This window comes from Anomaloglossus baeobatrachus, chromosome 7 (assembly GCF_048569485.1).
Source record: "Anomaloglossus baeobatrachus isolate aAnoBae1 chromosome 7, aAnoBae1.hap1, whole genome shotgun sequence".
Lineage (NCBI taxonomy): Eukaryota > Metazoa > Chordata > Amphibia > Anura > Aromobatidae > Anomaloglossus > Anomaloglossus baeobatrachus.
The window spans coordinates 57,816,513-57,831,699 of NC_134359.1; the positions used below are offsets into that span (position 1 = coordinate 57,816,513).

At 41.1% G+C, this 15,187-nt stretch overlaps 1 protein-coding gene across 1 annotated transcript in view; it reads left to right on the forward strand.

Moving 5' to 3' along the window:
• The window catches only part of DYNC1I2 (dynein cytoplasmic 1 intermediate chain 2), a 174,205-nt gene that overhangs the window by 40,051 nt on the left and 118,967 nt on the right, over positions 1-15,187 (forward strand). Inside the window, 1 exon segment of the mRNA XM_075317327.1 lies at positions 3,440-3,530. Within this exon segment, the coding sequence (XP_075173442.1) occupies positions 3,440-3,530 (91 nt within the window).

The following is a 15,187-nucleotide window of genomic DNA, read 5'->3' on the forward strand; positions in this document are numbered from 1 at the left end:
ATGGGGTGCTCTATGCCACTTTTGTCATTGTCTTTATTAAGGCACCAGACAATTTTGGCTGGAAAAACTCCAATTTGTTGCTCTATATAATGGCAGAAGCGGTATACAGCACCTCTGAACTTTTTATTGATGGCTGTAGTTAAATCTTCAGTCTCAAAAGTGAAAATTTAATATAAGCCCCGTGTATAGAGCCACCTTAATCATCATGGTAGTTTAATATGGATTACAGTCATATGAAAAAGTTTGGGCACCCCTATTAATGTTAACCTTTTTTCTTTATAACAATTTGGGGTTTTGCAACAGCTATTTCAGTTTCATATATATCTAATAACTGATGGACTGAGTAATATTTCTGGATTGAAATAAGGTTTATTGTACTAACAGAAAATGTGCAATCTGCATTTAAACAAAATTTGACCGGTGCAAAAGTATGGGCACCCTTATCAATTTCTTGATTTGAACACTCCTAACTACTTTTTACTGACTTACTAAAGCACTAAATTGGTTTTGTAACCTCATTGAGCTTTGAACTTCATAGGCAGGTGTATCCAATCATGAGAAAAGGTATTTAAGGTGGCCACTTGCAAGCTGTTCTCCTATTTGAATCTCCTATGAAGAGTGGCATCATGGGCTCCTCAAAACAACTCTCAAATGATCTGAAAACAAAGATTATTCAGCATAGTTGTTCAGTGGAAGGATACAAAAAGTTGTCTCGGATTTAAATTGTCAGTTTCCACTGTGAGGAACATAGTAAGGAAATGGAAGAACACAGGTACAGTTCTTGTTAAGCCCAGAAGTGGCAGGCCAAGAAAAATATCAGAAAGGCAGAGAAGAAGAATGGTGAGAACAGTCAAGGACAATCCACAGACCACCTCCAAAGACCTGCAGCTTCATCTTGCTGCAGATGGTGTCAATGTGCATCGGTCAACAATACAGCGCACGTTGCACAAGGAGAAGCTGTATGGGAGAGTGATGCGAAAGAAGCCGTTGCTGCAAGCACGCCACAAACAGAGTCGCCTGAGGTATGCAAAAGCACATTTGGACAAGCCAGTTACATTTTGGAAGAAGGTCCTGTGGACTGATGAAACAAAGATTGAGTTGTTTGGTCATACAAAAAGACGTTATGCATGGAGGCAAAAAAACACGGCATTCCAAGAAAAGCACTTGCTACCCACAGTAAAATTTGGTGGAGGTTCCATCATGCTTTGGGGCTGTGTGGCCAATGCCGGCACCGGGAATCTTGTTAAAGTTGAGGGTCGCATGGATTCAACTCAGTATCAGCAGATTCTTGACAATAATGTGCAAGAATCAGTGACGAAGTTGAAGTTACGCAGGGGATGGATATTTCAGCAAGACAATGATCCAAAACATGGCTCCAAATCTACTCAGGCATTCATGCACAGGAACAATTACAATGTTCTGGAATGGCCATCCCAGTCCCCAGACCTGAATATCATTGAAAATCAGCGACCATCAAACTTACCTGAACTGGAATTGTTTTGTAAACAGGAATGGTCAAATATACCTTCATCCAGGATCCAGGAACTCATTAAAAGCTACAGGAAGCGACTAGAGGCTGTTATTTTTGCAAAAGGAGGATCTACAAAATATTAATGTCACTTTTATGTTGAGGTGCCGATACTTTTGCACCGGTCAAATTTTGTTTAAATGCGGATTGCACATTTTCTGTTAGTACAATAAACCTCATTTCAATCTAGAAATATTACTCAGTCCATCAGTTATTAGATATATGAAACTGAAATAGCTGCTGCAAAAACCCAAATTGTTATAAAGAAAAAAGGTTAACATTAATAGGGGTGCCCAAACTTTTTCATATGACTGTAATTCCGTAAATAATGTTGTTGTTCTGGCTTCTGAAACCGCCACAGTAAACTTCTCATATTGTTCAAAGACGTTGTGGGTAGCTATGTATTGTGCTCATAAGAGTGAAACATATTATTTACCTGAAAGGGCCTTTAAAGAGGGCCAACCACCAGGATTTTCCTATAAAAACTAAAGCCAGTGCTATACCGGCACTATCATGCTGATTTTTTTACATCCCTTTAGTTGTGAGATCGGATGTATACTTTCTGAAATACAGGCAAGTAAAGTTTTTGAGATGCACTGTTATTTGATAGCAGCTACAGAATATCTAATAGGTGGGTCGGATTTTGCTATTTATTCCCGCCCCTGTCTGCTGCTTGTCCTTCCTCCCCCCTGTCTCTGTTATTACAGGGGGAGGGAGGAATGGCAGGGTTAATCAAGGACAGGCAGGCAAACAGGGGCTGGAATAACTAGCAAAATCCAACCCACACATTAGCTATTTAGTAGCTGCTGTCAATCAAATAAGTGTGTTTCACAAACTTTACTTGCCTGTATTTCACAAAGTATACATCCGATCTCACAACTAAGGGTATGTATAGAATCAGCATGATAGTGTCAGTATAGCACTGGCTCTAGTTTTTATATAGGAAAATCCTGGTGGTTGGTCCTCTTTAATGTCATTAAAGGCTGATCTGTCTAGCTTTTACCTTTTGGCTCTGCACTAGTCTTTATTACTGTTACACATTGATGTTTGGGGTTAAGTCTGAAGTCCAATATAATTTCATGTATTTTACAAACCCAACCACTTGTAAAAGTGGATGACCATCTAATGTTATAGGAGTGTCCCAACTATCTCTATTCTCAGATTTTAGGATGGATATTGGGCATGTTGAATTTCAACATGCTCGATCCTTTACTTCTTACCTCTGGTTGTAGCTTATCTTCTGTATCTGATAGCGCCTTTCTCATTTCTCGTCACACATAGGGCCAAACTTCACATGCTAGTGTATGGGTCGTGAGGAATAGCAGTTGGCCTAACATCTATCCAATGTGTATAGCCACCTTATTCCACGGATTATAAAAGGTGGATGACAAAATTGTACCTGAATGTTTAGGTGGACATGTCCCATAGACCACGTCACCATGACTAAAATCCATGAGTATCCTAAATTCTTTGAAGAGATGGGTAAGGAGGACGGCTGTGGAGCTCCAGATTAGTCACCTTTCATGGACTTCCATAGACCTGGGTTCGGGTACACATAGGGGAAGTGAGGATGATGATCCGTTACATTTAGGGCAAAGCTCATCTTTGAAATGTCCAAAACCTTCCTCATCACTCTCCATTCTTTCCTCCCCCCTCTCTTATCACCGACATGTTATGTACATATGCATGTATAAGCCAGCATGTGATTGGTAACTCTCTCTCTTCCCTTCTTTTCTCCCCCGTTCTTCATCTCCATCCATGTACATTTTGGTTTGCCATCCTTCTCGTTTTGTTTCCCGTTTTCTACTTTCTTTTTTATCAACCCTTCATGTTAACTTGCTTTGGAAACATCTTAAGCGGTCCAACCCCTGCGAATAGTAACAGAGGATACGTGTCTGTTTCACTATTTAGTCCCTCCGCCAACGTCTCCTTCCTCTAAGTCTGTGAGCACGCCAAGCGAAGCCGGAAGCCAGGATTCTGGTGATGGGACGACCGGAGCCAGGTGAGATCTCACACTATTAATGCAGTTTTACAGTCATTTTACGTTTTCTTTTCTTCTTTCTTTTTAGCTCACTTAGTAAAAACAAATAAAATGTGCAAAAAGTTATTGAACATGGGTTATTGGCACAGTATTACACTCTCCTAAAATATTTATCAATCCCATTTTATCAATACATTGTAATTATTTCTCCAAATTCGATTCTCTGGACCAATAGGCTACGTGCACACAATTAGGACCCACTGTGTTCTGGATGTGGTGGGTTTTGACCTGCGAAGCCGTGAGTGTCCTGTGCTGCTGCCCGTGCCCACGATCAGGGTCCGAGGCGCTGCGGTCTCTCGCTTGTGTTCACTTGCAACTCCGCAGCAAAGAATTGACATGCTTGCGGCCTGAAAAGTGGCACCGCACGTCAGTTTTCGCTGTGGGCAGTACATGCACAGTGGACATTAGATTTCTATAAATCCCATCCACTGTGCTTGTACTGTACATCGTTTTGGACTCAGCTGAAACGCTGCATCCAAATCGCTGAAAACACTGATCGTGGGCATGTACCATTAGGATACATTCACATGTTGCATTTGCAGTGTTTGGCTTTTTTTTTTGTTCTTCACCAAAAACCATAGTGGTGTCAGGAAAATACTGTTGCATTTTTGGCTGCATTTTTGGCTGCATTTTTAGGCTACTTTCACACATCCGGTTTGAGCACTGCGGCTCAATCCGGCTGTGAAACCTATGCAACGGATGCGGCGAAAACACTGCATCCTTTGCATACGTTTTTACATGCGGCCCGTCCGTTTTTTTCCGGTTGCGGCACGCTACTGAGCATGCGCAGTGGAAGAAACAGCATGCGGCGGCCGTAGGCATGCATTGAAAAATGTGCCGCAGCAGCTGGATGCGGCGCGATGCGTTTTTTTTCCGGAGCAAAAAACGTTTCAGGGAACATTACATCCGGCCGCCGCATCGGCTAAATCTGCCGCATGCGGCAGAAACCGGACGGAACCCAAACCCATGTGGCATAATGCGGCGCCAATGCAAGTCAATGCTGGAAAAAACGAAACCGGCGGCAAAAAAAAAAACGGTTTCGTTTTTTTCAGCAGAGCGCCGTATTGTGCCGCACTGCTACAGCCGGATGTGTGAAAATAGCCTTACCCGCTTTTCATATTAATGGGTAAAAAGCGTTGCAAAAAATGCTGCAAGAATTCACATGCCACGTCTTAGCAAAAAAGCAGCAGGGCTTAAAATACACACAGCTAAAACCCAGCATGTGAATACGGTTTCAGAAATCTAATCGATTAGGCTAGAACTGGAAAACGCAAATACACTGGGTAAGAAATGCTACATGTGAACATACCCATTGGTTTGGGTTTATCGAGGCGATGGGCTTCATAGCACAGTTTTTCCTCATTACGGCAATGTTTTTTGCCCTTTTATTTAGTGGGTACACCAGGAAAGCTCACAGCTTGCAATCCAAAAGTGCCTATAGAGCTACATTAGTCCAAAAGAGAAACCTTTTCGGCCTTTGTGCTAATTCATACTTTATATTTTTACATACAATGGCTAAAGTCCTGTACTTCACTTGTACATGGGATGCTGAAAAAGAAAAACCCATGTTTGTTAAACTGGTACCATAACGGTTAAAGGGTTTGTAAACTACTTGGTCAACCCCTACTCAATCCCTTTCTGTGCGCCAGAAAAATAAATAAGCCTATACTCCTTTCCGGTGCGGCTGCAGGTCCAGTGATGTCTGAAGTCTCGTTCCCAGGGCCCAGGTGACATTTTTACAGCACGTGAGCACATTAACCAAATAGCGCCGGCTTCCTTCTCCCCTGCCTTCGGACAGTTTAAGCAGGATGTGAGTGCTGCGCTGACTTCCTGCTCAAATTTCCGAAGGTGGGGGGGAATGAAGCCAGCACTGATTGGTCGTGGGGCTCACATGTCTTACCAATGTCACGTGGGACCCAGGAACGCGTCTTCAGATATGCCGCAGATACACTGAGTATCTGCTAAATAACACAATGGCTGGCATCCGTCACCCTTAAAGGGAACCAATCACCAGGATTTTCATATAGAACATAAGCCCAGAGCTATACTGATACTTTCAGGCTGAGTCTATACAGACCTGTAGTGGGCAGCTCAGATGTTTGGGTTTTGAAATCGAAGAAAGTGAAGTTTGTAAAATGAGCAGCTTCTTGAGTAACAGCAGCTGAGGAGCAGATCATATATTCATAGTTATCCCCTCCCCCTGTTAGAATTAGCGTAAGTATTATACAAACGACTCACTTTGTCTAGCAGGACCTGTGGTGAGGTCATACCGATGTGACCAGAAGGGGCGGAGCCTCAGCCACCAAAGCTGGATACCAGGTCACATGGGTATGACCTCACCACAGGCCCTGCTAGACAAAGTGAGTCGTTTCTATAATACTTATGCTAATTCTAACAGGGGGAGGGGATAACTATGAATATATTATCTGCTCCTCAGCTGCTGTCACTCAAGAAGCTGCTCATTTTAGAAACTTTACTTTCTTGGTTTTCAAAACCTAAACATCCGAGCTGACAACTACAGGTCTGTATAGAATCAGCCTGATGGTGCCAGTATAGCACTGGCTGCAGGTTATATACGAAAATCCTGGTGATTGGTTCCCTTTTAAAGGGGTTCACCATTACTTGGACAACCCCTTCTCAATCACATTGTTTGCTCCAGAAAAATAAGCCTATACTCACCTCCGGTGCAGCTTTGCTGGAACCATGGCCGCATCGGAGGTGAGTATAGGCTTATTTTTCTGGAGCAAACAATGGGATTGGGAAGGGGTTGTCCAAGTAGTGATCAACCCCTTTAAGGGTGACTGATGCCGTTGGTTTTTTTAGCAGATACACTGAGTATTTAAATAGCTTTCCATGATGTAGACATTATAATAGCATCCATTTAATATACTGGCATCTATTTAAGAAAGATATCTTAAGACTTTTCCAAAGGGTGACACAGGCCCCAGCCCCATGGTCCTTACTTGTAAGGATGAACAGTTCTGCAAATTACTAAATTATTAAACTTTTCAGCTGTTCTTGAGATATTAACACTTTGCTGTTGTTTATAGGTTGTTTCCTTGGAGACCGACCACTAGATAGCTAGGACATGCTCAGCGGTTAGAACCTGTCTTCTATTGAGCTCGTACGCTGTATTCTAAAGCGCGCTGTTGTCTCCAAATGTCCGCCAGCTGCAACGCACTGTTTACAGGTTTGACCGCAGCGGTGGTCGGTCTCCTAGGTAATGAGCCATAAATAAAAATGTTAATGTGTCAAGAATGGCTGCAAAATTCAATATGCAGTAAATTGCATACGTTTTTGGTTCTTACGAGCTCCTCTCTTTTAGCTCACGGTAGGGAATGCCGTCAGATGTAACGATAGAGGCGAATGTGAACGGAGTCTAAGTTATGAAAATCGTACAGTATAGGACATACGTCACTTTTCATCCCATACTTGGCGCTAGTGGAGAACGCAGGATTGACTAGCCTTTTACCTTCCTGGCTAAGAAGAGTTTTAGGGAAACCCTGTGTTGGCTATAAAAGGTGAATGCAGAGAGCATACTGTGCTACACATCTGGTAAATCCAAACTTCATTGGTGTATTATATATATAGGATTTATGCATTCCCGCGGGATGTATCGGTGGAAAATACCTGATGGTTCATTCTTACATTTAGATCCCTTGACGCTTACTAACCTCTTGCATGTGCTTTATTTTTTGCAGTTCCAGACCCGCAGTTACCAAGAAGTAAAGCATATTCCTTTTCATTGTTTTTAACTTTTTAATTATTATTGTGGATTTTAAGTTTGCTAAACTGTATTTCCGTAGGGAAGGGCAGTCATAGTTGCAAAAAACCCCCCATAAAATACCTATCTTAAAGGGTTTCTCCGGCGTCACATCGGAAGGTGAGGGACGCAGTGTCTATGGACCTTGCACCTGTTCAATGTTATCGGCGTCGCTGACCTCCCGATGCAGAAGGAGATCCTAACGGGGACGTCTGTTACCATGTTGTCCCCAAGAAGGAAAAATTTTCTTTGTCCATTTTCTGTAGGGATGCGTCCACACGGAAATGGCTACAAAATTTAGCATTATGAGTAATATGCAGATGTTGCTGTCGGTTTGTTTGAGAACTCACTCCTGGGTTATACCCCCTCTACGTTAATAGGGGGGGGGAATCTACAACTCAATTTGACAGGCTGTACGCATGCAACTGGGATCGTTTTCATTGCGGAGAAAAAAAAATCTTCATCTTTTCACATCTTGTCTGCATGGCTAACGCCTACTTCATCCATCCCATGTCTCCACTACGTGTGTCCATTTTCACACGTACCGGAGACATGGACACATGTAGACTCATTGAAATCAATGAGCTTGGTCACATATCCGTGTTTTCACAAGGGCCACTTGTCCATGAGCTCCACACGGCGACATGTCCTTTTTCTGCCAGCACCACGGATATCATACGGACCGCACACTGATGTGATCTGTGCGGCATCAGTGTGACATGTACCAGAGAAAACACAGGTCACTTAAAAACATAGAATTTTTATACTCCCCTGTCTCTGCCTCTACTGTTACTTTCGAGCCAGCTCATTATGCTCATGCATATTCACTGCACTCACCACGGACCCGGAAGTAGCAGCAGCACTGGAGACAGGTAAGTATACCAGCTCATGCTGTCTGTGTGCTATCCGGATGTCACACGGACCGCACACTGATGTGACTGTGTGACATCAGTGTGATCTGTACCAGAGAAAACACAGGTTTCATAAAAATATAGAATTTTTATTCTCGCCTGTCTCCAGTGCTGCTGTCTCTGCCTCTGCTGTTACTTCCGGGCCCTCTCATTATGCTCATGCATATTCACGGCACTCACTACGGACCCGAAAGTAACAGCAGCGCTGGAGACAGGGAAGTATACAGCTCATGCTGTGCGTGTGCTAACCGCATGTCACATGAAGAGCACAGGGGCAAAACACACCACACCACACACACGTCTTCACCTTCACCATGGACCCTGCAAAACATTATTGTTTTGCACAGACATGTGAATGGCGGCCTAATGTAGGTTTCCGATGCGTAATTTGCTGCATTGCTGTCCTGTGTGCTCATATCCTTCCTGGACATTAATATTTGCATTTATTTCTTTTTGCTATTGGTATCTAAAAGGTTGACAGCCAATTTTGTGCTCGTCTTATATTTTTGGAGAGGATCTCAAACACTCATGTTGTTTATCAAGTGAAATCTCGAAAATCTGTCTTAAAACCAAAAAGAAAATCCAAAAGTTTTCACAAATTCATTTTTTTTTTTCCCCAATTTGTTTTGATATTAGACTATGTATTGACTATTGGGGGCTTGTGTTTAATGTCACCCCTCACCCTCATGGAGAACTTGAAAGGAAGCAACCAGCGACCTCCACCGCAGATCATTGGGGTGGGGGGAGGTTAAGCAGTTTTGCCCGGTCCTGCAGACCCACTGAATTTGTATTAGACGTATGCTGGGTCTCACATGGATTGACACATCTGAGCCTAAGGCTGTGGTTAACCTATAATTACAGCCGTGTCACATCTTGGAAACACTATCAGTCCCACATCCCAGTGGAAATGCAGATTGTTTCCTTACCAAAGAGCCGATGTGTTAGCCGCCTTCCTGCAGCAATAGCGCCATTTCCTGCACATGTTTTCTGCTGTGGGCAATGTTACAAGATACCGATCATTCACACCCAACATGTAGACGTTCTGCTCAGGATCACAAGCCGTGGAGGGATCACATCTCACACTGGATGAGAAACAGATTAACAGGTTCTGCGTGTAGCAGACGTGATTACATCAGAGGAGCGGAGCCGCATCACGGGGGGGTGGGGGGGGAGATTCCAAACTAATAATTTCTGGAGGTTTTTTTTTTCCGAAATTTGGTGTTTGATGGAGCAAAAAAAAAAAAAAGGAATAAAACGGAGTTTGTGACTTGCATCAAATCGTTCACTTCTTTCTCCTCTTATGGTGAATTTTGGATCAGAAACTGAAATCTACGCCTGCACATTTTAGGATTAGATCTGCACCAAAATGATATAGCTTTAGTAATAATTAATCTGGCCTCTTCTTGGTAAACACCGCACACTTTTTGCTGCACAGATAAAAAAAAAAAAAAAATTACAAGAAAAGTCACAAAACTTTGTGTACAGTTGAATTGCAATTTTTTTTTTTTTTTTTAATGTTATGGTCGATTTATTCGGAGTGGCATTGTATACAACATTCTACAAAAAAAATTGTAAAATAAATAATCAAAATATTCCTTATAATGTCACCATAAATAATAACATGCAGGTCAAAAAAAACCCCAAAAGAACCCCCAAAGATTCAAATGAAAGGGATAGTGACAAATTAATAATATAAAATATAAATTTGTATTAATTTTTAACATTTAAAATATCAAGTGCAGAATAAATAAAAAACTTAAATGGATCCCCCCACCTTGGTTGCTTTTTAGAATATGTTCACACAGTGCATCTTTTATTGCGTTTTTGAGGTCACAAAGATGTACCAAAATGCATGCATTTTTTCCCGCAACAAAGTCTGAGATTTCTATTTTGCTGTTCACACTGCATATTTTTGGCTGCGTTTTTGAAGATGCAGCATGTCAATTATTTTTGCATTTTTTTTTTTTTTTTTCCCCAGCGTTTTTGAGCCCTTTTTCAGTCAATAGATCTTACTTAAAAATGCAGTGGGCAAAATGCGGTAAAAATGCGTGACTTTTTTTATGCATTTTTGTTGCGGGTACCTTTTTGTGCTTTTTTTTTTTTTGGGGGGGTAACTGGATCAATTTCACAAATATTACCCCATTGGGTACAGCGGTATTCAGGACTTGTGACCATCCTAAGGTATTAAGCCGCTATAATGATTTATATAATTTGGACTTATCCATATATTTTTGACACTTGTTAAGCTTGGGAATGACCTTTAATCATATTTATATCTAAGATATACATAACTTTTTTTTTTTTTTCAATTTATTTATTTTTATTTTTATTTATTTTTTTTTATTTTAAATGTTTTTATTAATTTAACAAAAAGTAATATGAATATAACCAGACATGTTATGAAAATATAAATTGCTGATTTTAGTAAACACATGTCAATATTCTAGGTTATAGAATGTTACTTTTAAAATTAACCACTACATACTAAACTACAACAATAAAATACATTAACTTTTAATCTGTCTTCCTTACTCATTGGAGTGGAAATCACCAAATTACAACATATCGATCAATCATAACCACAAGGATATTTTAGAAACGTAAATTATTAAATATATAAATGGGAGAGGGGAAAAACAAAACAAAACACAGGTTTAAATAGTTACTTATCATTAGGTTATTCCATCTTTCCCAAATTTTTTGGTATTTTGGGTATCGATTATTAAAAGTAGCGAAACTTCTCTCATAATTATTATGAAGTATTATCGTTTCTTTAATTTCTGTAATAGATGGTATATCTGTCTTTTTCCATTTAGCCGCTATATGAATTTTGACAATTAAAAAAATGTGAATAATTAGGTATTTGTCTTTGGTAATGCTATCTAAATCTAATGAAAGAAGAGCCATTTGAGGTGTAATAGTGATACTATTTCCAAGAATTTGGTTTATTAAAAGGTTAACCTCCCTCCAAAGACATCTCAATTTGGGACAAGACCAAAATATGTGAAGAATATCTCCCTTTAAATTACATCCTCTCCAGCATAAATGGGAATTATTACTTGAAAAGAGCGAGAGCTTATGAGGAGTAAAGTATCAATTTTAAGCCCCTTAAAAATGTTCTCAGGAGCGCATTGTAAAGCCGAAAACAATGATATGCAACACGCACCGAACGATCCGTTACCGATCGTTACGTGCAAATCATTAGCACACTGCAATATGGCTGGTAAATTAAATACTCTTAAGGGGGTGTTACACGCAGTGATATCGCTGGTGAAAGCACCCGCCCCCATTTGCGTGACACGGAAAATCGCTGCCCGTGGCGCACAATATCATTAGGAGCCATCACACGTACTTACCTGCCTAGCATTGTCGCTGTGTCCGGCGAACTGCCTCCTTTCTAAGGGGGCGATTCGTTCGGCGTCACACAGCGGCCGCCCAATAGAAGCGGAGGGGCGGAGATGAGCGGCCGTAACATCCCGCCCACCTCCTTCCTTCCGCATTGCCGGCGTCCGCAGGTAAGCTGCAGTTCGGTGTTCCCGGGGTGTGACACATAGCGATGTGTGCTGCCTCGGGAACGACAAACAACCTGTGTGCTCAACAATCAACGACTTTTTGAAAAGGAACGATGGACGATAAGGTGAGTATTTTCCATCGTTAACAATCGTTCCTTGCTGTCACACGCAACGACGTCGCTAACTATGCCGGATGTGCGTCACGGAATCCGTGACCCCGGCGATATATCGTTAGATACGTCGTTGCGTGTAACGGGGCCTTTAGAAAGCCACATTCTTCTTTATAGTGATCGAGCTGGATCGGAAGTGCTATTTTAAGGCTATGTTCACACAGTAGGTTATAGCAGCAGATTCTGCTATATCCTAATCCAATCCTGTGAGGTACTCTGATAGCCTTGGGGGCGATCCCCCCACCTTGGTTGCTTTTTAGAATATGTTCACACAGTGCATCTTTTATTGCGTTTTTGAGGTCCCAAAGATGTACCAAAATGCATGCATTTTTTCCCGCAACAAAGTCTGAGATTTCTATTTTGCTGTTCACACTGCATATTTTTGGCTGCGTTTTTGAAGATGCAGCATGTCAATTGTTTTTTTTTTTTCCAGCGTTTTTGAGCCCTTTTTCAGTCAATAGATCTTACTTAAAAAATGCAGTGGGCAAAATGCGGTAAAAATGCGTGACTTTTTTTATGCATTTTTGTTGCGGGTACCTTTTTGTGCTTTTTTTTGGGGGGGGGGGAACAAAAAATAATGCATCTTTGTGGTTAGCAAAGATGCACTGTGTGAACATAGCCTAACAATGTTCTAAAAAAAAGAACACAAGTGGAGAAACTGATAGTGTTGGGCGCTGTTTATAAGTTATTTATGCTTGCACATATAGCGCCATCACATTCTACAGCGCAGCGTGCTGCATTTTTGCAGCAGGTGTTTTTTTTTTTTTTTGTTTTTTTTTTAATTTTGCTCCTTTTTTTTAATGCAAATTAAAGGGAACCTGTCGGGTCCAATATGCACCTAGAACCACGAGCAGTTCTGGGTGTATATTGCCAATCTTAACTATCACTGTATCTAGTAGCTTAGATAAAGAGATCTATATGGTATGCTAATGAGCGCGGGGACTAGTCCCTGGGCGTTAATTCCCCTGGCTAGTCAGCTCCATTAGCATGTTAGTACTTCCCTGTGGGCATGCTAATGAATGTGCAGCGTCACAGGATGATCTCGCTTACCTCTCTGCTACCATCGCTGGCCGACACTGAATTTCGGCTCAGTGCGCATGACCCCAGAGTTTGGATTATGCGCACTATGAAGCCGGGTGTACGTGTTCTGGCTTCAAACTGAAGTAGTACGCATGACCGCAACTCCGGGGAGTACTAACATGCCAGTGGGGCCGACTAGCCAGGGGAACTAACGCCCAGTGGACTAGTCCCCGCGGTCATTAGCATACCATAATAGATCTTAAGAAATATATTTTCTAAAGATCTCTTTATCTATGCTACTATATACAAGGACAGTTAGGCAGGGATTCGCAATATGCACCCAGAACTGCTGGTGGACCTGGGTGCATATTGCACCTGTAGGTTCCCTTTCAAAGCTGATTGTTACAAGAAAGAATTATCATGTAAACTCTTTTTTTTTTTCCTGACTGAATTTAAAAAGTGCGGTGTTTTGGAAATCTCCAGGATGTCAATTCTTTGAACATTTTTGCAGTGCTTTTTTTTTTTTTTTTTTTTTTTTTTGCAAAACATTGCAAAAAAAAACAACCCAGCATTTTTGCTGTATTTTTGTTGAATAAAGCTTTTCTCTTAAATGTACTGTAGACAAATGACAGAAGAAAAAAAATGCAGCAAAACCTATATATATATATTTTTTTTTTTTTTTTTTTTTAAGCCGCTTCTTTACAGCCAAAAGAGTAGGTTTTGCCTGCAGTAAAAAACTACTGCAAAGACGCAACGTGTGAACATGACCTTAGGCCCTGTGCGTACGCTGCGTTTTTTGCGGGTGCAGGTTTGGTCTCCAAAACTGCATGCATTTTCCTTCCCCAGCAAAGTCTATGACATTTGATTTTTGCTGTGCGCATGTTGCAGTTTTTTGCACTTGCAGTTTTTTTGTGGTGACCACAAAGATGCAGCAAGGCAATTCTTTATGCATTTTTGCCAGTGATATGAGCTTTTCCAGTCAATAGATTTGACTTAAAAAATGCACTGGGCAAAAACGCGATAAACACATCAAAATGCATGCGTGTTTAGGATGCGTTTTTGGCAAAAACACTGCATCTTTGTGGTCAGCATAGACATCTGGGCAGGTTTTTTAAGGCGGGGTTCACACGTCCTGCGGTCATCCGTTATCACGGATCTGTTATAGCTCCGTTTGCAAAAAAGTTGTGCAAACACAACTTTTTTTTATTTTTTTGGCCGGATTTGTTTTTGATGTGACATCTGTGGACAAAGGATCCATGAACAGGTTGACAACGCATTCGTTACAAATGCAAGAATAACAGATGGCTAAATAGCAATCAGTTAACGGATCCGTGGTCTGAAGACGCCCATGTTGAAAAAAAAAATGGATCCGTCAGAAATCATTTTCCCAACGGATCTATTCTAATAGATGACTACAGGACATGTGAACTTAGCCTAAAACTGTCTTAATGGTATTTCAAAACAATTTCGACTGAGCGCAAAAAAGAATGAACACATGCACAGCAATGTGAAATCCACTTACAGTCCATATGTTCCGTCTTTTTAAGCTTTTTAACTGCTTCAAGTTTTTAATGACATGAAGTGGTTAAAAGAAGTCAGCAGTCCATTTTTGTGCGGTCTCCACTTTGGAGATGCTTACTATTTACACACACCAACTTTTAAGAAAAAAAATGCAAATGTTGAAGGTGCCTCAAAAAGAAAAACGGACGGCATTGTCCTAAAGGGTCTTCTCCTAGCGCATTAATGATAAGAATACGGCAGCATCTAAAGAACAGTGTGCACTCACCCTAAAGGTTATAAAGTGTAAACTTCGACACAGCAGTCTTAAAAACGAATCAAACATATAACATTGGTTCATGCAGAATGAACAATTTTGATGCATCTTTAGACCGTCCATTCTATGTCTGCACCTTTTTACTTGTTGGCATACATTGTCCCAGAAGCGTTCATCAATGTTGCCTTGGTTCATGGTCCATTTCAGTCACCTGACAATGAGAATTGTCTTTAAGGCGGGATTCACACGTCCTGCGGTCATCCGTTCGAGATCCATTTGCAAAAATGTTGTGCAAACACAATTTTTTTTTTTGTTTGTTTGTTAAATAACAGCTGTCGGCCAGATCCATTTTTAACGTGGAATCTATGAGCAACGAATCAGTTAACAGATCTCTACTTATTGTCTGTTTGTAACGGATCTGTTAAGAAAACAACAGATGCGTTACAAATGCAAGTACAATGGATGGCT